The sequence below is a fragment of the Heterodontus francisci genome, unplaced genomic scaffold, assembly GCF_036365525.1.
Source record: "Heterodontus francisci isolate sHetFra1 unplaced genomic scaffold, sHetFra1.hap1 HAP1_SCAFFOLD_606, whole genome shotgun sequence".
Classification (NCBI taxonomy): domain Eukaryota; kingdom Metazoa; phylum Chordata; class Chondrichthyes; order Heterodontiformes; family Heterodontidae; genus Heterodontus; species Heterodontus francisci.
Window position 1 is genome coordinate 754480 of NW_027140713.1, and position 24487 is coordinate 778966.

Consider the following 24487-nt stretch of genomic DNA (forward strand, 5'->3'; position numbering starts at 1 on the left):
CACTGTCTCAGACCCCATATATACTGCCATACATCACTGTCGCAGTCCCCATATACACTGCCATACATCACTGTCGCAGTCCCCATATACACTGCCATATATCACTGTCTCAGACCCAATATACACTGCCGTACATCACAGTCTCAGACCCCATATACACGGCCATACATCAATGTCGCAGTCCCCAGATGCACTGCCAAACAGCACTGTCTCAGTCCACATATACACTGCCATACATCACTGTCTCAGACCCCATATACACTGCCATACATCAATGTCGCAGTCCCCATATACACTGCTATATATCACTGTCTCAGACCCAATATACACTGCCATACATCACTGTTGCAGTCCCCATATACACTGCCGTATATTACTGTCGCAGTCACCATCTCACATGGACTGCAGCGGTTCAAGAAGGCAGCTCACCACCACCTTCTCAAGGGCAATTAGGGATGGGCAACAAATGCTGGCCTAGCCAGTGACGCCCACATCCCAATAAGGAATTTTTTAAAATATACACTGCCGTACATCATTGTCGCATTCGCCATAGACACTACCAGACATCACTGTCTCAGTTCCCATATACACTGCCGTACATCACTGTCTCAAACCCCATATACACTGCCATACATCACTGCCTCAGACCCCAAATACACTGCCGTACATCCCTGTCGCAGTCCAATGTACACAACCGCACATCACTGTCGCAGACCCCATATACAGTGCCGTACATCACTGTCGCAGTCCCCATATACACTGCCATACATCACTGTCTCAGTCCCAATATGCACTGCCATACATCACTGTCTCAATCCAAATATACAATGCCATACAACCCTGTCGCAGTCCAATATACAATGCCGTACATCACTGTCACAGTCCCCATATACACTGCCGTCCATCTCTGTCGCAGGCCAATATACACTGCCGTACATCACTGACGCAGTAACCATATGCACTGCCGTACATCACTGTCGCATTCCAATATATACTGCCGTACATCACTGTCGCAGTCCCCATATACACTGCTGTACATCCCTGTCGCAGTCCCAATATACACTGCCGTACATCACTGTCGCAGTCCCCATATACACTGCCAAACTTCCCTGTCACAGTACCCATATACAGTGCCATACATCACTTGTCGCAATCCAAATATACACTGCCATACATCACTGTCGCAGTACCCATATACACTGCCAAACATCACTGTCGCAGTCTAATATACAATGCCATACATCACTGTCGCAATCCAAATATACACTGCCATACATCCCTGTCGCAGTTCAATATACACTGCCGTACATCACTGTCGCAGTCCCCATATACACTGCCGTACATCACCGTCTCAGCCCCCATATACACTGCCGTATATTACTGTCGCAGTCACCATCTCACATGGACTGCAGCGGTTCAAGAAGGCAGCTCACCACAACCTTCTCAAGGGCAATTAGGGATGGGCAACAAATGCTGGCCGAGCCAGTGACGCCCACATCCCAATAAGGAATTTTTAAAAATATACACTGCCGTACATCATTGTCGCATTCGCCATAGACACTACCAGACATCACTGTCTCAGTTCCCACATACACTGCCGTACATCACCATCTCAGTCCCCATATACACTGCCATACATCACTGTCACAGTCACCTTCTCACATAGACTGCAGCCGTTCAAGAAGGCAGCTCACCACCACCTTCTCAAGGGCAATTAGGGATGGGTAATAAATGCTGGCATAGCCAGTGACGCTCATATCCCAAGAATGAATTTATAAAAATGTACATTGCCGTACATCATGGTCGCAGTCACCATATACACTGCTGCACCTCACTGTCTCAGTCCCAAAATACACTGCCGGACAGCACCGTCCCGGTCCCAATATACACTGCCGTACATCACCATCTCAGACCTGACATACACTGCCAAACATCAATGTCGCAGACCCCAGATATACTGCCGTACATCACTTCCTCAGACCCCATATACACTGCCATGCATCACTGCCTCAGACCCCATATACACTGCCGCACATCAGTGTCACAGTCCCCACATACACTGCTGTACATCACTGTCGCAGTCCTCACATATACTGCCGTACATCACTGTCTCAGACCCTATATACACTGCCATACATCACTGTCTCAGACCCCAGATACACTGCCATACATCACTGCCTCAGACCCCATATACACTGCCATACATCACTGTCTCAGACCCCATATACAGTGCCATACATCACTGCCTCAGACCCCATATACACTGCCATACATCACTGTCGCATTCCCCACATAAAGTGCCGTACATCACTGTCTCAGACCCTATATACACTGCCATACATCACTGTCTCAGACCCCATATACACTGCCAAACATCACTGCCTCAGACCCCATATACACTGCCATACATCACTGTCTCAGACCCCATATACACTGCCATACATCAATGTTGCAGTCCCCATATACACTGCCATATATCAATGTCGCAGTCCCCAGATGCACTGCCAAACAGCACTGTCTCAGTCCTAATATACACTGCCATACATCACTGTCTCAGACCCCATATACACTGCCATATATCACTGTCTCAGACCCCATATATACTGCCGTACATCACTGTCTCAGACCCCATATACACTGCCATATATCACTGTCTCAGACCCCAGATACACTGCCATACATCACTGTCTCAGACCCCAAAAACACTGCCATATATCACCGTCTCAGTCCCCATACACAATGCCATACATCACTGTCGCAGTCCCCAGATGCACTGCCATACATCACTGTCGCAGTCCCCATATACACTGCCGTACATCCCTGTCGCAGTCCCCAGATGCACTGCCATTCATCACTGTCACAGTACCCACATATACTGCCAAACATCACTGTCTCAGTCCTAATATACACTGCTGTACATCCCTGTCGCAGCCCAATATACACTGCCGCACATCAATGTCTCAGTCCCCAAAAACACTGCTGTACACCACTGTCGCAGTCCCATATACACTGCCGCACATCACTGCCTCAGACCCCATATGCACCGCCATACATCACTGTCGCAGTCCCATTATTCACTGCCGTCCATCACTGTTGCAGCCCCCATATACACTGCCATACATCACTGCCTCAGACCCCAGACACTGCCATACATCACTGTCTCAGACCCCAGACACTGCCATACATCACTGTCTCAGACCCCATATACACTGCCATACAGCACTGTCTCAGACCCCATATACACTGCCGTCCATCACTGTTGCAGCCCCCATATACACTGCCATACATCACTGCCTCAGACCCCAGACACTGCCATACATCACTGTCTCAGACCCCAGACACTGCGATACAGCACTCTCTCAGACCCCATATACACTGCCAGACATCACTGTCTCAGACCCCAGATAGTCTGCCGTACATCACTGTCTCAGACCCCATATACACTGCCATACAGCACTGTCGCAGTCCCCATATACACTGCCATACAGCACCGTCGCAGTCCCCATGTACACTGCCGTACATCACCGTCTCAGTCCCCATATACACTGCCGTACATCACCGTCTCAGTCCCCATATACACTGCCGTACATCACCGTCTCAGTCCCCATATACACTGCCATACATCAGTGTCGCAGTCCCCATATACACTGCCATACATCACTGTCTCAGACCCCATATATACCGCCATACATCACTGTCGCAGTCCCCATATACACTGCCATATATCACTGTCTCAGACCCCATATACACGGCCATACATCAATGTCGCAGTCCCCAGATGCACTGCCAAACAGCACTGTCTCAGTCCTAATATACACTGCCATACATCACTGTCTCAGACCCCATATACACTGCCATACATCACTGTCTCAGACCCCGTATTCACTGCCATATATCACTGTCTCAGACCCAATATACACTGCCATACATCACTGTTGCAGTCCCCATATACACTGCTATACATCACTGTCTCAGACCCTATATGCACTGCCATACATCACTGCCTCAGACCCCATATACACTGCCATACATCACTGTCGCATTCCCCACATAAAGTGCCGTACATCACTGTCTCAGACCCTATATACACTGCCATACATCACTGTCTCAGACCCCATATACACTGCCATACATCACTGCCTCAGACCCCATATACACTGCCATACATCACTGTCTCAGACCCCATATACACTGCCATACATCAATGTTGCAGTCCCCATATACACTGCCATATATCACTGTCTCAGACCCCATATATACTGCCGTACATCACTGTCTCAGACCCCAGATACACTGCCATACATCACTGTCTCAGACCCCAAAAACACTGCCATATATCACCGTCTCAGTCCCCATGTACACTGCCATACATCACTGTCGCAGTCCCCATATACACTGCCATACATCACTGTCGCGGTCCCCATATACACTGCCGTACATCCCTGTCGCAGTCCCCAGATGCACTGCCATTCATCACTGTCACAGTACCCACATATACTGCCAAACATCACTGTCTCAGTCCTAATATACACTGCTGTACATCCCTGTCGCAGCCCAATATACACTGCCGCACATCAATGTCTCAGTCCCCAAAAACACTGCTGTACACCACTGTCGCAGTCCCATATACACTGCCGCACATCACTGCCTCAGACCCCATATGCACCGCCATACATCACTGTCTCAGACCCCAGACACTGCCATACATCACTGTCTCAGACCCCAGACACTGCCATACATCACTGTCTCAGACCCCAGACACTGCCATACATCACTGTCTCAGACCCCAGACACTGCCATACATCACTGTCTCAGTCCCCATATACACTGCGATACAGCACTGTCTCAGACCCCATATACACTGCCAGACATCACTGTCTCAGACCCCAGATAGTCTGCCGTACATCACTGTCTCAGACCCCATATCCACTGCCAAACATCACTGTCTCAGACCCCGTATACACTGCCATACATCACTGTTGCAGTCCCCATATACACTGCTATATATCACTGTCTCAGACCCAATATGCACTGCCATACATCACTGCCTCAGACCCCATATACACTGCCATACATCACTGTCGCATTCCCCACATAAAGTGCCGTACATCACTGTCTCAGACCCCATATACACTGCCATACATCACTGTCTCAGACCCCATATACACTGCCATACATCACTGTCTCAGACCCTATATACACTGCCATACATCACTGTCTCAGACCCCATATACACGGCCATACATCAATGTCGCAGTCCCCAGATGCACTGCCATATATCACCGTCTCAGACCCCAAAAACACTGCCATATATCACCGTCTCAGTCCCCATACACAATGCCATACATCACTGTCGCAGTCCCCAGATGCACTGCCATACATCACTGTCGCAGTCCCCATATACACTGCCATACATCACTGTCGCGGTCCCCATATACACTGCCGTACATCCCTGTCGCAGTCCCCAGATGCACTGCCATTCATCACTGTCACAGTACCCACATATACTGCCAAACATCACTGTCTCAGTCCTAATATACACTGCTGTACATCCCTGTCGCAGCCCAATATACACTGCCGCACATCAATGTCTCAGTCCCCAAAAACACTGCTGTACACCACTGTCGCAGTCCCATATACACTGCCGCACATCACTGCCTCAGACCCCATATGCACCGCCATACATCACTGTCGCAGTCCCCATATACGCTGCCGTACATCACCGTCTCAGTCCTCTTACACAGTGCCATACATCACTGTCTCAGACCCCAGACACTGCCATACATCACTGTCTCAGACCCCAGACACTGCCATACATCACTGTCTCAGACCCCATATACACTGCCATACAGCACTGTCGCAGTCCCCATATACACTGCGATACAGCACTGTCTCAGACCCCATATACACTGCCAGACATCACTGTCTCAGACCCCAGATAGTCTGCCGTACATCACTGTCTCAGACCCCATATCCACTGCCAAACATCACTGTCTCAGACCCCATATACACTGCCATACATCACTGTCTCAGACCCCATATACACTGCCATACAGCACTGTCGCAGTCCCCATATACACTGCCATACAGCACTGTCGCAGTCCCCATGTACACTGCCATACAGCACTGTCGCAGTCCCCATATACACTGCCGTACATCACCGTCTCAGTCCCCATATACACTGCCGTACATCACCGTCTCAGTCCCCAGATGCACTGCCAAACAGCACTGTCTCAGTCCTAATATACACTGCCATACATCACTGTCTCAGACCCCATATATACTGCCATACATCACTGTCGCAGTCACCATATACACTGCCATATATCACTGTCTCAGACCCAATATACACTGCCGTACATCACAGTCTCAGACCCCATATACACGGCCATACATCAATGTCGCAGTCCCCAGATGCACTGCCAAACAGCACTGTCTCAGTCCTAATATACACTGCCATACATCACTGTCTCAGACCCCATATATACTGCCATACATCACTGTCTCAGACCCCATATATACTGCCATACATCACTGTCGCAGTCCCCATATACACTGCCATACATCACTGTCGCAGTCCCCATATACACTGCCATATATCACTGTCTCAGACCCAATATACACTGCCGTACATCACAGTCTCAGACCCCATATACACGGCCATACATCAATGTCGCAGTCCCCAGATGCACTGCCAAACAGCACTGTCTCAGTCCACATATACACTGCCATACATCACTGTCTCAGACCCCATATACACTGCCATACATCAATGTCGCAGTCCCCATATACACTGCTATATAACACTGTCTCAGACCCAATATACACTGCCATACATCACTGTTGCAGTCCCCATATACACTGCTATATATCACTGTCTCAGACCCAATATACACTGCCATACATCACTGCCTCAGACCCCATATACACTGCCATACATCACTGTCGCATTCCCCACATAAAGTGCCGGACATCACAGTCTCAGACCCCACATACACGGCCATACATCAATGTCGCAGTCCCCAGATGCACTGCCAAACAGCACTGTCTCAGTCCTAATATACACTGCCATACATCACTGTCTCAGACCCCATATACACTGCCATATATCACTGTCTCAGACCCCATATATACTGCCGTACATCACTGTCTCAGACCCCAGATACACTGCCATACATCACTGTCTCAGACCCCAAAAACACTGCCACATATCACCGTCTCAGACCCCATATACACTGCCGTACATCACTGTCACTGTCCCCACATATACTGCCCTACATCACTGTCTCAAACCCCATATACACTGCCATACATCACTGCCTCAGACCCCAAATACACTGCCGTACATCCCTGTCGCAGTCCAATGTACACAACCGCACATCACTGTCGCAGACCCCATATACAGTGCCGTACATCACTGTCACAGTCCCCATATACAGTGCCGTACATCACTGTCTCAGACCCCATATACACTGCCATCCATCACTCTCAGACCCCATATACACCGCCATACACCACTGTCGCAGTCCCAATATACACTGCCATACATCACTGTCTCAGACCCCATATACACTGCCATACATCACTGCCTCAGACCCCATATACACTGCCGTACATCACAGTCTCAGACCCCACATACACGGCCATACATCAATGTCGCAGTCCCCAGATGCACTGCCAAACAGCACTGTCTCAATCCAAATATACAATGCCATACAACCCTGTCGCAGTCCAATTTACAATGCCGTACATCACTGTCACAGTCCCCATATACACTGCCGTCCATCTCTGTCGCAGGCCAATATACACTGCCGTACATCACTGACGCAGTAACCATATGCACTGCCGTACATCACTGTCGCATTCCAATATATACTGCCGTACATCACTGTCGCAGTCCCCATATACACTGCTGTACATCCCTGTCGCAGTCCCAATATACACTGCCGTACATCACTGTCGCAGTCCCCATATACACTGCCAAACTTCCCTGTCACAGTACCCATATACAGTGCCATACATCACTTGTCGCAATCCAAATATACACTGCCATACATCACTGTCGCAGTACCCATATACACTGCCAAACATCACTGTCGCAGTCTAATATACAATGCCATACATCACTGTCGCAATCCAAATATACACTGCCATACATCCCTGTCGCAGTTCAATATACACTGCCGTACATCACTGTCGCAGTCCCCATATACACTGCCGTACATCACCGTCTCAGCCCCCATATACACTGCCGTATATTACTGTCGCAGTCACCATCTCACATGGACTGCAGCGGTTCAAGAAGGCAGCTCACCACCACCTTCTCAAGGGCAATTAGGGATGGGCAACAAATGCTGGCCGAGCCAGTGACGCCCACATCCCAATAAGGAATTTTTAAAAATATACACTGCCGTACATCATTGTCGCATTCGCCATAGACACTACCAGACATCACTGTCTCAGTTCCCACATACACTGCCACACATCACTGTCGCAGTACCCATATACACTGCCGTACATCACCATCTCAGTCCCCATATACACTGCCATACATCACTGTCACAGTCACCTTCTCACATAGACTGCAGCCGTTCAAGAAGGCAGCTCACCACCACCTTCTCAAGGGCAATTAGGGATGGGTAATAAATGCTGGCATAGCCAGTGACGCTCATATCCCAAGAATGAATTTATAAAAATGTACATTGCCGTACATCATGGTCGCAGTCACCATATACACTGCTGCACCTCACTGTCTCAGTCCCAAAATACACTGCCGGACAGCACCGTCCCGGTCCCAATATACACTGCCGTACATCACCATCTCAGACCTGACATACACTGCCAAACATCAATGTCGCAGACCCCAGATATACTGCCGTACATCACTTCCTCAGACCCCATATACACTGCCATGCATCACTGCCTCAGACCCCATATACACTGCCGCACATCAGTGTCACAGTCCCCACATACACTGCTGTACATCACTGTCGCAGTCCTCACATATACTGCCGTACATCACTGTCTCAGACCCTATATACACTGCCATACATCACTGTCTCAGACCCCAGATACACTGCCATACATCACTGCCTCAGACCCCATATACACTGCCATACATCACTGTCTCAGACCCCATATACAGTGCCATACATCACTGCCTCAGACCCCATATACACTGCCATACATCACTGTCGCATTCCCCACATAAAGTGCCGTACATCACTGTCTCAGACCCTATATACACTGCCATACATCACTGTCTCAGACCCCATATACACTGCCAAACATCACTGCCTCAGACCCCATATACACTGCCATACATCAATGTTGCAGTCCCCATATACACTGCCATATATCACTGTCTCAGACCCAATATACACTGCCGTACATCACAGTCTCAGACCCCACATACACGGCCATACATCAATGTCGCAGTCCCCAGATGCACTGCCAAACAGCACTGTCTCAGTCCTAATATACACTGCCATACATCACTGTCTCAGACCCCATATACACTGCCATATATCACTGTCTCAGACCCCATATATACTGCCGTACATCACTGTCTCAGACCCCATATACACTGCCATATATCACTGTCTCAGACCCCAGATACACTGCCATACATCACTGTCTCAGACCCCAAAAACACTGCCATATATCACCGTCTCAGTCCCCATACACAATGCCATACATCACTGTCGCAGTCCCCAGATGCACTGCCATACATCACTGTCGCAGTCCCCATATACACTGCCATACATCACTGTCGCAGTCCCCATATACACTGCCGTACATCCCTGTCGCAGTCCCCAGATGCACTGCCATTCATCACTGTCACAGTACCCACATATACTGCCAAACATCACTGTCTCAGTCCTAATATACACTGCTGTACATCCCTGTCGCAGCCCAATATACACTGCCGCACATCAATGTCTCAGTCCCCAAAAACACTGCTGTACACCACTGTCGCAGTCCCATATACACTGCCGCACATCACTGCCTCAGACCCCATATGCACCGCCATACATCACTGTCGCAGTCCCATTATTCACTGCCGTCCATCACTGTTGCAGCCCCCATATACACTGCCATACATCACTGCCTCAGACCCCAGACACTGCCATACATCACTGTCTCAGACCCCAGACACTGCCATACATCACTGTCTCAGACCCCATATACACTGCCATACAGCACTGTCTCAGACCCCATATACACTGCCGTCCATCACTGTTGCAGCCCCCATATACACTGCCATACATCACTGCCTCAGACCCCAGACACTGCCATACATCACTGTCTCAGACCCCAGACACTGCGATACAGCACTCTCTCAGACCCCATATACACTGCCAGACATCACTGTCTCAGACCCCAGATAGTCTGCCGTACATCACTGTCTCAGACCCCATATACACTGCCATACAGCACTGTCGCAGTCCCCATATACACTGCCATACAGCACTGTCGCAGTCCCCATGTACACTGCCGTACATCACCGTCTCAGTCCCCATATACACTGCCGTACATCACCGTCTCAGTCCCCATATACACTGCCGTACATCACCGTCTCAGTCCCCATATACACTGCCATACATCAGTGTCGCAGTCCCCATATACACTGCCATACATCACTGTCTCAGACCCCATATATACCGCCATACATCACTGTCGCAGTCCCCATATACACTGCCATATATCACTGTCTCAGACCCCATATACACGGCCATACATCAATGTCGCAGTCCCCAGATGCACTGCCAAACAGCACTGTCTCAGTCCTAATATACACTGCCATACATCACTGTCTCAGACCCCATATACACTGCCATACATCACTGTCTCAGACCCCGTATACACTGCCATATATCACTGTCTCAGACCCAATATACACTGCCATACATCACTGTTGCAGTCCCCATATACACTGCTATACATCACTGTCTCAGACCCAATATGCACTGCCATACATCACTGCCTCAGACCCCATATACACTGCCATACATCACTGTCGCATTCCCCACATAAAGTGCCGTACATCACTGTCTCAGACCCTATATACACTGCCATACATCACTGTCTCAGACCCCATATACACTGCCATACATCACTGCCTCAGACCCCATATACACTGCCATACATCACTGTCTCAGACCCCATATACACTGCCATACATCAATGTTGCAGTCCCCATATACACTGCCATATATCACTGTCTCAGACCCAATATACACTGCCGTACATCACAGTCTCAGACCCCATATACACGGCCATACATCAATGTCGCAGTCCCCAGATGCACTGCCAAACAGCACTGTCTCAGTTCTAATATACACTGCCATACATCACTGTCTCAGACCCCATATACACTGCCATATATCACTGTCTCAGACCCCATATATACTGCCGTACATCACTGTCTCAGACCCCAGATACACTGCCATACATCACTGTCTCAGACCCCAAAAACACTGCCATATATCACCGTCTCAGTCCCCATGTACACTGCCATACATCACTGTCACAGTCCCCATATACACTGCCATACATCACTGTCGCGGTCCCCATATACACTGCCGTACATCCCTGTCGCAGTCCCCAGATGCACTGCCATTCATCACTGTCACAGTACCCACATATACTGCCAAACATCACTGTCTCAGTCCTAATATACACTGCTGTACATCCCTGTCGCAGCCCAATATACACTGCCGCACATCAATGTCTCAGTCCCCAAAAACACTGCTGTACACCACTGTCGCAGTCCCATATACACTGCCGCACATCACTGCCTCAGACCCCATATGCACCGCCATACATCACTGTCGCAGTCCCCATATACGCTGCCGTACATCACCGTCTCAGTCCTCTTACACAGTGCCATACATCACTGTCTCAGACCCCAGACACTGCCATACAGCACTCTCTCAGACCCCATATACACTGCCAGACATCACTGTCTCAGACCCCAGACACTGCCATACATCACTGTCTCAGACCCCAGACACTGCCATACATCACTGTCTCAGTCCCCATATACACTGCGATACAGCACTGTCTCAGACCCCATATACACTGCCAGACATCACTGTCTCAGACCCCAGATAGTCTGCCGTACATCACTGTCTCAGACCCCATATCCACTGCCAAACATCACTGTCTCAGACCCCGTATACACTGCCATACATCACTGTTGCAGTCCCCATATACACTGCTATATATCACTGTCTCAGACCCAATATGCACTGCCATACATCACTGCCTCAGACCCCATATACACTGCCATACATCACTGTCGCATTCCCCACATAAAGTGCCGTACATCACTGTCTCAGACCCCATATACACTGCCATACATCACTGTCTCAGACCCCATATACACTGCCATACATCACTGTCTCAGACCCTATATACACTGCCATACATCACTGTCTCAGACCCCATATACACGGCCATACATCAATGTCGCAGTCCCCAGATGCACTGCCAAACAGCACTGTCTCAGTCCTAATATACACTGCCATACATCACTGTCTCAGACCCCATATACACTGCCATATATCACTGTCTCAGACCCCAAAAACACTGCCATATATCACCGTCTCAGACCCCAAAAACACTGCCATATATCACCGTCTCAGTCCCCATACACAATGCCATACATCACTGTCGCAGTCCCCAGATGCACTGCCATACATCACTGTCGCAGTCCCCATATACACTGCCATACATCACTGTCGCGGTCCCCATATACACTGCCGTACATCCCTGTCGCAGTCCCCAGATGCACTGCCATTCATCACTGTCACAGTACCCACATATACTGCCAAACATCACTGTCTCAGTCCTAATATACACTGCTGTACATCCCTGTCGCAGCCCAATATACACTGCCGCACATCAATGTCTCAGTCCCCAAAAACACTGCTGTACACCACTGTCGCAGTCCCATATACACTGCCGCACATCACTGCCTCAGACCCCATATGCACCGCCATACATCACTGTCGCAGTCCCCATATACGCTGCCGTACATCACCGTCTCAGTCCTCTTACACAGTGCCATACATCACTGTCTCAGACCCCAGACACTGCCATACATCACTGTCTCAGACCCCAGACACTGCCATACATCACTGTCTCAGACCCCATATACACTGCCATACAGCACTGTCGCAGTCCCCATATACACTGCGATACAGCACTGTCTCAGACCCCATATACAATGCCAGACATCACTGTCTCAGACCCCAGATAGTCTGCCGTACATCACTGTCTCAGACCCCATATCCACTGCCAAACATCACTGTCTCAGACCCCATATACACTGCCATACATCACTGTCTCAGACCCCATATACACTGCCATACAGCACTGTCGCAGTCCCCATATACACTGCCATACAGCACTGTCGCAGTCCCCATGTACACTGCCATACAGCACTGTCGCAGTCCCCATATACACTGCCGTACATCACCGTCTCAGTCCCCATATACACTGCCGTACATCACCGTCTCAGTCCCCAGATGCACTGCCAAACAGCACTGTCTCAGTCCTAATATACACTGCCATACATCACTGTCTCAGACCCCATATATACTGCCATACATCACTGTCGCAGTCCCCATATACACTGCCATATATCACTGTCTCAGACCCAATATACACTGCCGTACATCACAGTCTCAGACCCCATATACACGGCCATACATCAATGTCGCAGTCCCCAGATGCACTGCCAAACAGCACTGTCTCAGTCCTAATATACACTGCCATACATCACTGTCTCAGACCCCATATATACTGCCATACATCACTGTCTCAGACCCCATATATACTGCCATACATCACTGTCGCAGTCCCCATATACACTGCCATACATCACTGTCGCAGTCCCCATATACACTGCCATATATCACTGTCTCAGACCCAATATACACTGCCGTACATCACAGTCTCAGACCCCATATACACGGCCATACATCAATGTCGCAGTCCCCAGATGCACTGCCAAACAGCACTGTCTCAGTCCACATATACACTGCCATACATCACTGTCTCAGACCCCATATACACTGCCATACATCACTGTTGCAGTCCCCATATACACTGCTATATATCACTGTCTCAGACCCAATATACACTGCCATACATCACTGCCTCAGACCCCATATACACTGCCATACATCACTGTCGCATTCCCCACATAAAGTGCCGTACATCACTGTCTCAGACCCTATATACACTGCCATACATCACTGTCTCAGACCCCATATACACTGCCATACATCACTGCCTCAGACCCCATATACACTGCCATACATCACTGTCTCAGACCCCATATACACTGCCATACATCAATGTTGCAGTCCCCATATACACTGCCATATATCACTGTCTCAGTCCTAATATACACTGCCATACATCACTGTCTCAGACCCCATATATACTGCCGTACATCACTGTCTCAGACCCCAGATACACTGCCATACATCACTGTCTCAGACCCCAAAAACACTGCCACATATCACCGTCTCAGACCCCATATATACTGCCGTACATCACTGTCTCAGACCCCAGATACACTGCCATACATCACTGTCTCAGACCCCAAAAACACTGCCACATATCACCGTCTCAGACCCCATATACACTGCCATACATCACTGTCTCAGACCCCAAAAACACTGCCATATATCACCGTCTCAGTCCCCATACACAATGCCGTACATCACTGTCGCAGTCCCCAGATGCACTGCCATACATCACTGTCGCGGTCCCCATATACACTGCCGTACATCCCTGTCGCAGTCCCCAGATGCACTGCCATTCATCAATGTCATTCATCACTGTCACAGTACCCACATATACTGCCAAACATCACTGTCTCAGTCCTAATATACACTGCCGTACATCCCTGTCGCAGCCCAATATACACTGCCGCACATCAATGTCTCAGTCCCCAAAAACACTGCTGTACACCACTGTCGCAGTCCCATATACACTGCCGCACATCAATGTCTCAGTCCCCAAAAACACTGCTGTACACCACTGTCGCAGTCCCATATACACTGCCGCACATCACTGCCTCAGACCCCATATGCACCGCCATACTTCACTGTCGCAGTCCCATTATTCACTGCCGTCCATCACTGTCGCAGTCCCCATATACACTGCCGTACATCACCGTCTCAGTCCCCATATACACTGCCATACATCACTGTCGCAGTCCTAATATACACTGCCGTACATCCCTGTCGCAGCCCAATATACACTGCCGCACATCAATGTCTCAGTCCCCAAAAACACTGCTGTACACCACTGTCGCAGTCCCATATACACTGCCGCACATCAATGTCTCAGTCCCCAAAAACACTGCTGTACACCACTGTCGCAGTCCCATATACACTGCCGCACATCACTGCCTCAGACCCCATATGCACCGCCATACTTCACTGTCGCAGTCCCATTATTCACTGCCGTCCATCACTGTCGCAGTCCCCATATACACTGCCGTACATCACCGTCTCAGTCCCCATATACACTGCCATACATCACTGTCGCAGTCCCCATATACACTGCCCTACATCACCGTCTCAGTCCTCTTATACACTGCCAGACATCACTGTCTCAGACCCCAGACACTGCCAGACATCACTGTCTCAGACCCCAGACACTGCCAGACATCACTGTCTCAGACCCCAGACACTGCCAGACATCACTGTCTCAGACCCCAGACACTGCCAGACATCACTGTCTCAGACCCCAGACACTGCCAGACATCACTGTCTCAGACCCCAGACACTGCCAGACATCACTGTCTCAGACCCCAGACACTGCCAGACATCACTGTCTCAGACCCCAGACACTGCCAGACATCACTGTCTCAGACCCCAGACACTGCCAGACATCACTGTCTCAGACCCCAGACACTGCCAGACATCACTGTCTCAGACCCCAGACACTGCCAGACATCACTGTCTCAGACCCCAGACACTGCCAGACATCACTGTCTCAGACCCCAGACACTGCCAGACATCACTGTCTCAGACCCCAGACACTGCCAGACATCACTGTCTCAGACCCCAGACACTGCCAGACATCACTGTCTCAGACCCCAGACACTGCCAGACATCACTGTCTCAGACCCCAGACACTGCCAGACATCACTGTCTCAGACCCCAGACACTGCCAGACATCACTGTCTCAGACCCCAGACACTGCCAGACATCACTGTCTCAGACCCCAGACACTGCCAGACATCACTGTCTCAGACCCCAGACACTGCCAGACATCACTGTCTCAGACCCCAGACACTGCCAGACATCACTGTCTCAGACCCCAGACACTGCCAGACATCACTGTCTCAGACCCCAGACACTGCCAGACATCACTGTCTCAGACCCCAGACACTGCCAGACATCACTGTCTCAGACCCCATATACACTGCCATACAGCACTGTCGCAGTCCCCATATACACTGCGATACAGCACTGTCTCAGACCCCACATACACTGCCAGACATCACTGTCTCAGACCCCATATACACTGCCGTACATCACTGTCTCAGACCCCATATCCACTGCCATACATCACTGTCTCAGACTCCATATACACTGCCATACAGCACTGTCGCAGTCCCCATGTACACTGCCGTACATCACCGTCTCAGTCCCCATATACACTGCCGTACATCACTGTCTCAGACCCCATATACACTGCCATACATCACTGTCTCAGACCCCATATACACTGCCATACATCACTGCCTCAGACCCCAGATATACTGCCGTACATCACTGTCTCAGACCCCATATACACTGCCATACATCACTGTCTCAGACCCCATATACACTGCCATACATCACTGTCTCAGACCCCAGATATACTGCCGTACATCACTTTCTCAGACCCCATATACACTGCCATACATCACTGCCTCAGACCCCATATACACTGCCATACATCACTGTCTCAGACCCCATATACACTGCCATACATCACTGTCTCAGTCCTCTTATACACTGCCATACATCACTGTCTCAGACCCCAGACACTGCCAGACATCACTGTCTCAGACCCCAGACACTGCCAGACATCACTGTCTCAGACCCCAGACACTGCCAGACATCACTGTCTCAGACCCCAGACACTGTCAGACATCACTGTCTCAGACCCCAGACACTGCCAGACATCACTGTCTCAGACCCCATATACACTGCCAGACATCACTGCAGACCCCATATACACTGCCATACAGCACTGTCGCAGTCCCCATATACACTGCGATACAGCACTGTCTCAGACCCCATATACACTGCCAGACATCACTGTCTCAGACCCCATATACACTGCCGTACATCACCGTCTCAGTCCCCATATACACTGCCATACATCACTGTCTCAGACCCCAGATATACTGCCGTACATCACTGTCTCAGACCCCATATACACTGCCATACATCACTGTCTCAGACCCCATATACACTGCCATACATCACTGTCTCAGACCCCAGATATACTGCCGTACATCACTTTCTCAGACCCCATATACACTGCCATACATCACTGCCTCAGACCCCATATGCACTGCCATACATCACTGTCTCAGACCCCATATACACTGCCATACATCACTGTCTCAGACCCCATATACACTGCCGGACATCACTGTCTCAGACCCCATATACACTGCCGTACATCACTGCCTCAGACCCCATATACACTGCCATACATCACTGCCTCAGACCCCATATACACTGCCATACATCACTGCCTCAGACCCCATATACACTGCCATACATCACTGCCTCAGACCCCATATACACTGCCATACATCACTGTCGCAGTCCCTATATATACTGTCCTACATCACTGTTTCATTCCCATATGCACTGTGGTAGATCACTGTCTCTGTCCCAATATACACTGCTGTACGTCGCTGTCTCAGTCCCAATATACACTGTGGACACAACCCAACATCACATCCACAACCCCAATATTCAGTGCAGTACATCATTGTCACCATATGCACTACCGTACATCACCAACTTAGTTCCTAATGCATCGCGGTACATCGCTGTCTCAGTCCCAATACACACTGTCGGAGCTTTACTCTTTATCTAACACCGGTGCCGTACCTTTCCTGTGAGTGTTTGATGGTACAGTGCAGAGGGAGCTTTACATGTGTCTATTTTATGTTGTGTTTGATGGAAAGACAGGATAATCCAACACTGTCAGTAACAGTAGCATAAATCTTCAGGAATGGAAGCTCAGAGAGATCACTGGAAATGTTTTTGAGGGTGGGAGCAGCCCTTTGCCCGCTGATCCTACCTGTCGAGGAGGAACTTTGCGAAGTCGGAATGCAAGTGGAATCCCAGCTGGTCCTTGATGTTGCACCACTGGTCCAGGTGAGTGCCCAGGCGGATGCGTGACTTGCTCCTCCGGGCATCCAGCTCCTTGCGTTTCTGCCGCCTCACGTCCTCGGGCGTCCGGTGTCGCGACAGCTTCCGGTCCTCCATCCTGTAGGGAAAGGAGACACACTGGCAACAGGCCATTGCTCTGGGCCAATCACAATCGTCAGACCCGTGTACACATACTGGAACACAAAGGAGGGAGGCGACCTCGGCCCTCGAGTCGGGTCTCCCAGTGTCAAAGGTAATAAGAAGCCCTGAACACTCACCCAGAGCCTAGCCTCTAAGCATCAGCTGCAGCTCAGAAAGCCGTGCGTTCAACAACCATTGCAGCGACCGAGCACACAATTCATGCTCACAACCCTAAACCTGTCCTGAGAAAGGTGCAATTTACCAGACGAGATATTCAACCAAGGCCCGTCTCTCCACTCAGGTGAGAGGAAAAAGTTCTGTTATGAAGAGGGGCAAGTGTGTCCGGCCAATTGGATCTCAACAGATAATCAAGAAAATAGATGATTTGCTCTTTGTTCAGAGCGCAATTTGTGGGGTGTTTTTGCAGTCAAGGGCCCACAGATATCCTGCAAACGGTTCTAGTCCGGGCAAGAGTCAGGAATGCACATACTACAGTCTGACAAAGCAACTGCACTCACCGGCCCAGACAAGAACACCAACCAGCCAGTAGGTCAGCCACATAGTTCCCTGGCAACAGGGAAAACTCACAATCCCCTCCCTCACTGTGTCGCTCATCACAGGGAAAACTCCCAATCCCCTCAGTCACTGTGTGCCTGATCACAGGGTAAACTCCCAATCCCCTCAGTCACTGCGTCCCTGATCACAGGGTAAACTCCCAATCCCTCAGTCACTGTGCCCCTGATCACAGGGTAAACTCCCAATCCCCTCCCTCACTGTGTCCCTGATCACAGGGTAAACTCCCAATCCCCTCAGTCACTATGCCCCTGATCACAGGGTAAACTCCCAATCCCCTCAGTCACTGTGTGCCTGATCACAGGGTAAACTCCCAATCCCCTCAGTCACTGCGTCCCTGATCACAGGGTAAACTCCCAATCCCTCAGTCACTGTGCCCCTGATCACAGGGTAAACTCCCAATCCCCTCAGTCACTGTGTCCCTGATCACAGGGTAAACTCCCAATCCCCTCAGTCACTATGCCCCTGATCACAGGGTAAACTCCCAATCCCCTCAGTCACTGTGTCCCTGATCACAGGGTAAACTCCCAATCCCCTCAGTCACTGTGTCCCTGATCACAGGGTAAACTCCCAATCTCCTCAGTCACTGTGTCCCTGATCACAGGGTAAACTCCCAATCCCCACCCTCACAGTGTCCCTGATCACAGGGTAAACTCCCAATCCCCTTCCTCACGGTGTCCCTCATCACAGGGTAAAGTCCCAATCCCCTCAGTCACTGTGTCCCTGATGACAGGGTAAACTCCCAATCCCATCAGTCACTGTGTCCCTGATCACAGGGTAAACTCCCAATCCCCTCAGTCACTGTGTCCCTGATCACAGGGTAAACTCCCAATCCCCTCAGTCACTGTGTCCCTGATCACAGGGTAAACTCCCAATCCCCTCAGTCACTGTGTCCCTCATCACAGGGTAAACTCCCAATCTCCTGAGTCACTGTGTCCCTGATCACAGGGTAAACTCCCAATCCCCTCAGTCACTGTGTCCCTGATCACAGGGTAAACTCCCAATCCCCTCAGTCACTGTGTCCCTGATCACAGGGTAAACTCCCAATCCCCTCAGTCACTGTGTCCCTCATCACAGGGTAAACTCCCAATCCCCTCAGTCACTGTGCCCCTGATCACAGGGTAAACTCCCAATCCCCTCAGTCACTGTGTCCCTGATCACAGGGTAAACTCCCAATCCCCTCAGTCACTGTGTCCCTGATGACAGGGTAAACTCCCAATCCCCTCAGTCACTGTGTCCCTGATCACAGGGTAAACTCCCAATCTCCTCAGTCACTCTGTCCCTCATCACAGGGTAAACTCCCAATCCTCTCCCTCACTGTGTCCCTGATCACAGGGTAAACTCCCAATCCCCTCCCTCACTGTGTCCCTGATCACAGGATAAACTCCGAATCCCCTCAGTCACTGTGTCCCTGATCACAGGGTAAACTCCCAATCTCCTCAGTCACTGTGTCCCTGATCACAGGGTAAACTCCAAATCCCCTCAGTCACTGTGTCCCTGATCACAGGGTAAACTCCCAATCCCCTTCCTCACTGTGTCCCTGATCACAGGGTAAACTCCCAATCCCCTTCCTCACTGTGTCCCTGATCACAGGGTAAACTCCCAATCCCCTTCCTCACTGTGTCCCTGATCACAGGGTAAACTCCCAATCCCCTCAGTCACTGTGTCCCTCATCACAGGGTAAACTCCCAATCTCCTCAGTCACTGTGCCCCTGATCACAGGGTAAACTCCCAATCCCCTTCCTCACTGTGTCCCTGATCACAGGGTAAACTCCCAATCTCCTCAGTCACTGTGCCCCTGATCACAGGGTAAACTCCCAATCCCCTCAGTCACTGTGCCCCTGATCACAGGGTAAACTCCCAATTCCCTCAGTCACTGTGTCCCTGATCACAGGGTAAACTCCCAATCCCCACCCTCACTGTGTCCCTGATCACAGGGTAAACTCCCAATCCCCTCAGTCACTGTGTGCCTGATCACAGGGTAAACTCCCAATCCCCTCCCTCACTGTGTCCCTCATCACAGGGTAAACTCCCAATCCCCTCAGTCACTGTGTCCCTCATCACAGGGTAAACTCCCAATCCCCTCAGTCACTGTGTCCCTCATCACAGGGTAAACTCCCAATCCCCTCAGTCACTGTGTCCCTGATCACAGGGTAAACTCCCAATCCCCACCCTCACTGTGTCCCTGATCACAGGGTAAACTCCCAATCCCCTCAGTCACTGTGTGCCTGATCACAGGGTAAACTCCCAATCCCCTCCCTCACTGTGTCCCTCATCACAGGGTAAACTCCCAATCCCCTCAGTCACTGTGTCCCTCATCACAGGGTAAACTCCCAATCCCCTCAGTCACTGTGTCCCTCATCACAGGGTAAACTCCCAATCCCCTCAGTCACTGTGTCCCTGATCACAGGGTAAACTCCCAATCCCCTCAGTCACTGTGTCCCTGATCACAGGGTAAACTCCCAATCCCCTCCCTCACTGTGTCCCTCATCACAGGGTAAACTCCCAATCCCCTCAGTCACTGTGTCCCTGATCACAGGGTAAACTCCCAATCCACTCCGTTATCCAAGCGCACTGGAAGATGTGAAATAGCAGCGGGAGAAGAGCCCTTTCTGCCTACTCCAGCTCTTAACACGACAATGGCTGATCTTCCACCTCAATTCCACCTTCCACCCCATTCCACTTATCGCTCATTCTCTTGTTATTTAAAAATCGATCAATATCTGTCTGAGCGTTCCTCAGTTTTGGGGTTGGTCATTGCCAAAGCTTCACAATCCTGTCAATGAAGAACTTTCTCCTCATCTCAGTTTTAAATGGCCACCCCCTTATTCTGAAACTCCGTGCTCTGGATTCCCCAGCCAGGAATAACATTTTCTCAGCGACTCCCCAGTCAAGCCCTTTCAGGATTTTATGAGTTTCAATTTGATCACCTCTCATTCTTCTAAACTCTAGGGAATAGTCCTAGTCTACTCAATCACTCCTCACAGGACACTCCCTTCATCCCAGGGACCAGTCTAGTGAATATTTGTTGTAATTCCTCAGTGGTAGGTATATTATTCCTCAGGTAAGGAGACAAAGACTGCACCAGTGCTCCAGGTGTGGCCTCACTAACATCCTGTTTAATTGCACGAAGACATTTTTACTGTAAGACTTCAACCCCTTCGTAACAAAAGCTGACGCAACATTTGCCCTTCTCATTGCTTTCTGTACCTTCATGTTATCTTTCTACGATTCATGTACAAGGACAGCTAGGTCCCTCTGAATGCAAACATTCCCAGTCTCACTGTTCAAAAAAATATTCCACTTTTTTATTTTCCCTACAAAACTTGACCATGTTGCGTTTGATCTGCCATGTTCTTTCTCATTCATCCAACCTGTCTCTATCCCTCTTTAGCATCTACGCATCCTCTTCACTGCTTACCTTCCCCAACTAGCCTTGTATAATCACCAAACTTGGATACATTTCACTCAGTCCCTTCATCCAAGTCATTAACATAGACTGTAAATAGCTGAGGCCCCAATAGTGATTCTTGTTATACTCCACTAGTTACAACCTGCCAATCCAAAAATGTCCGATTTAGTTCTACTGTTCATTAACCATTCCTCAATCCCATGAGCCCTAATATAGTATATCATCTCGTGTGGCATCTTATCAAACGCTTTTTGAAAATCCTAATACACCATTGACAGAGGCCCCGCCTTATCCATCCTACAATTACACCCCCTCAAATCTCTCAACAAATTTGTCATGGCACCTGGTAACCACTCCATTACCACCCCCCCAAACCACAGGGCGAAGAGTAACCGCTCCATTCTCCGCCCCTTCCCTTCCTCCCCCCACCGGTAACCTGGTAACTGCTGCATTCACACCCGTCCCCACCACCACCCCTGCACAGTTACCTCGTAACCACTCCATTCCACTCCCCACCTCTACCCCCCCCCCAATTACTTGGCAACTGCTCCATTCCATTCCACGCCAACCCCCACCCCTCCCACTGGGTTACCTAGAAACTGCTCTATTGCATCCCACCCAAACACCCACCTCCTGGTCCCCGGTTACCAAGTAACTGCTCCATTCCACCTCCCACCACCCCCTCCTCAGATTACCTAGTAACCGCACTATTCCCCCCGGTTACCTAGTAACCACACTATTCCTCCTCCCTCCCAGGTTACCCAGTAACCACTCTATTCCTCCCCCTCCCCGGGTTACCTAATAACCACTCTTTCCCCCCCCCTGGTTACCTAGTAACCACTCTATTCCTCCCCCTCCCCGGGTTACCTAATAACCACTCTTTCCCCCCCCTGGTTACCTAGTAACCACACTATTCCTCCTCCCTCCCAGGTTACCTAGTAACCACTCTATTCCCCCCCCCTCCTCCCCGGGTTACCTAATAACCACTCTTTCCCCCCTCTGGTTACCTAGTAACCACTCTATTCCTCCCCCTCCCCGGGTTACCTAATAACCACTCTTTCCCCCCCCCCGGTTACCTAGTAACCACACTATTCCTCCTCCCTCCCAGGTTACCTAGTAACCACTCTATTCCTCCCCCCCGGCCACCTAATAACCACTCTTTCCCCCCCCCCGGTTACCTAGTAACCACACTATTCCTCCTCCCTCCCAGGTTACCTAGTAACCACTCTATTCCTCCCCCCCCCCGGCCACCTAATAACCACTCTTTCCCCCCCCCGGTTACCCAGTAACCACACTATTCCTCCTCCCTCCCAGGTTACCTAATAACCACTCTTTTCCCCCCCCCCCGGTTACCTAATAACCACTCTTTTCCCCCCCCCCCCCGGTTACCTAGTAACCACACTATTCCTCCTCCCTCCCAGGTTACCTAGTAACCACTCTATTCCTCCCCCCGCCCCACCCCCCGGCCACCTAATAACCACTCTTTTCCCCCCCCCCCGGTTACCTAGTAACCACACTATTCCTCCTCCCTCCCAGGTTACCTAGTAACCACTCTATTCCTCCCCCCCCCCCACCCCCCGGCCACCTAATAACCACTCTGTTCCTCCCCCTCCCCCGGTTACCTAGTAACCACACTATTCCTCCTCCCTCCCAGGTTACCTAGTGACCGCTCCATTCCACATCCCGCCCTCACCACGTATCTAGTAACCGCTCCATTCCACCACCACCTCTGCCCCTCGGATAACTTAGTAACCACTCCATTCTCCCGCCCCCCCCCAAAACGGGTTACCTGGTAACCGCTCCGGCCTACGCCGGATTCCAGAAGCCTCGGGCCGGCCGAGACTCCGCCGCACGTCATCCGCTCCCGCAGCGTGCTCCGTCACCGGGCTCGCAGTGACGTCAACGCGTTAGCGAGCGGCCCAGCGAGGTCACCATCTTTGTGCGGGGC

At 50.4% G+C, this 24487-nt stretch overlaps 1 protein-coding gene across 1 annotated transcript in view; it reads right to left on the bottom strand.

Moving 5' to 3' along the window:
• The window catches only part of LOC137360540 (zinc finger protein 692-like), a 97578-nt gene extending 73161 nt beyond the window's left edge, over nt 1-24417 (bottom strand). The window contains exons 1-2 of the mRNA XM_068025943.1: nt 24329-24417; nt 18343-18531 (exon numbers count right to left, since the gene is read on the bottom strand). Coding sequence (XP_067882044.1) covers nt 18343-18530 — 188 coding nt within the window. The 5' untranslated portion in view covers nt 18531; nt 24329-24417. The remainder of the gene's footprint in view (nt 1-18342; nt 18532-24328) is intronic.
• Between the last annotated feature and the right edge of the window lie 70 nt (nt 24418-24487).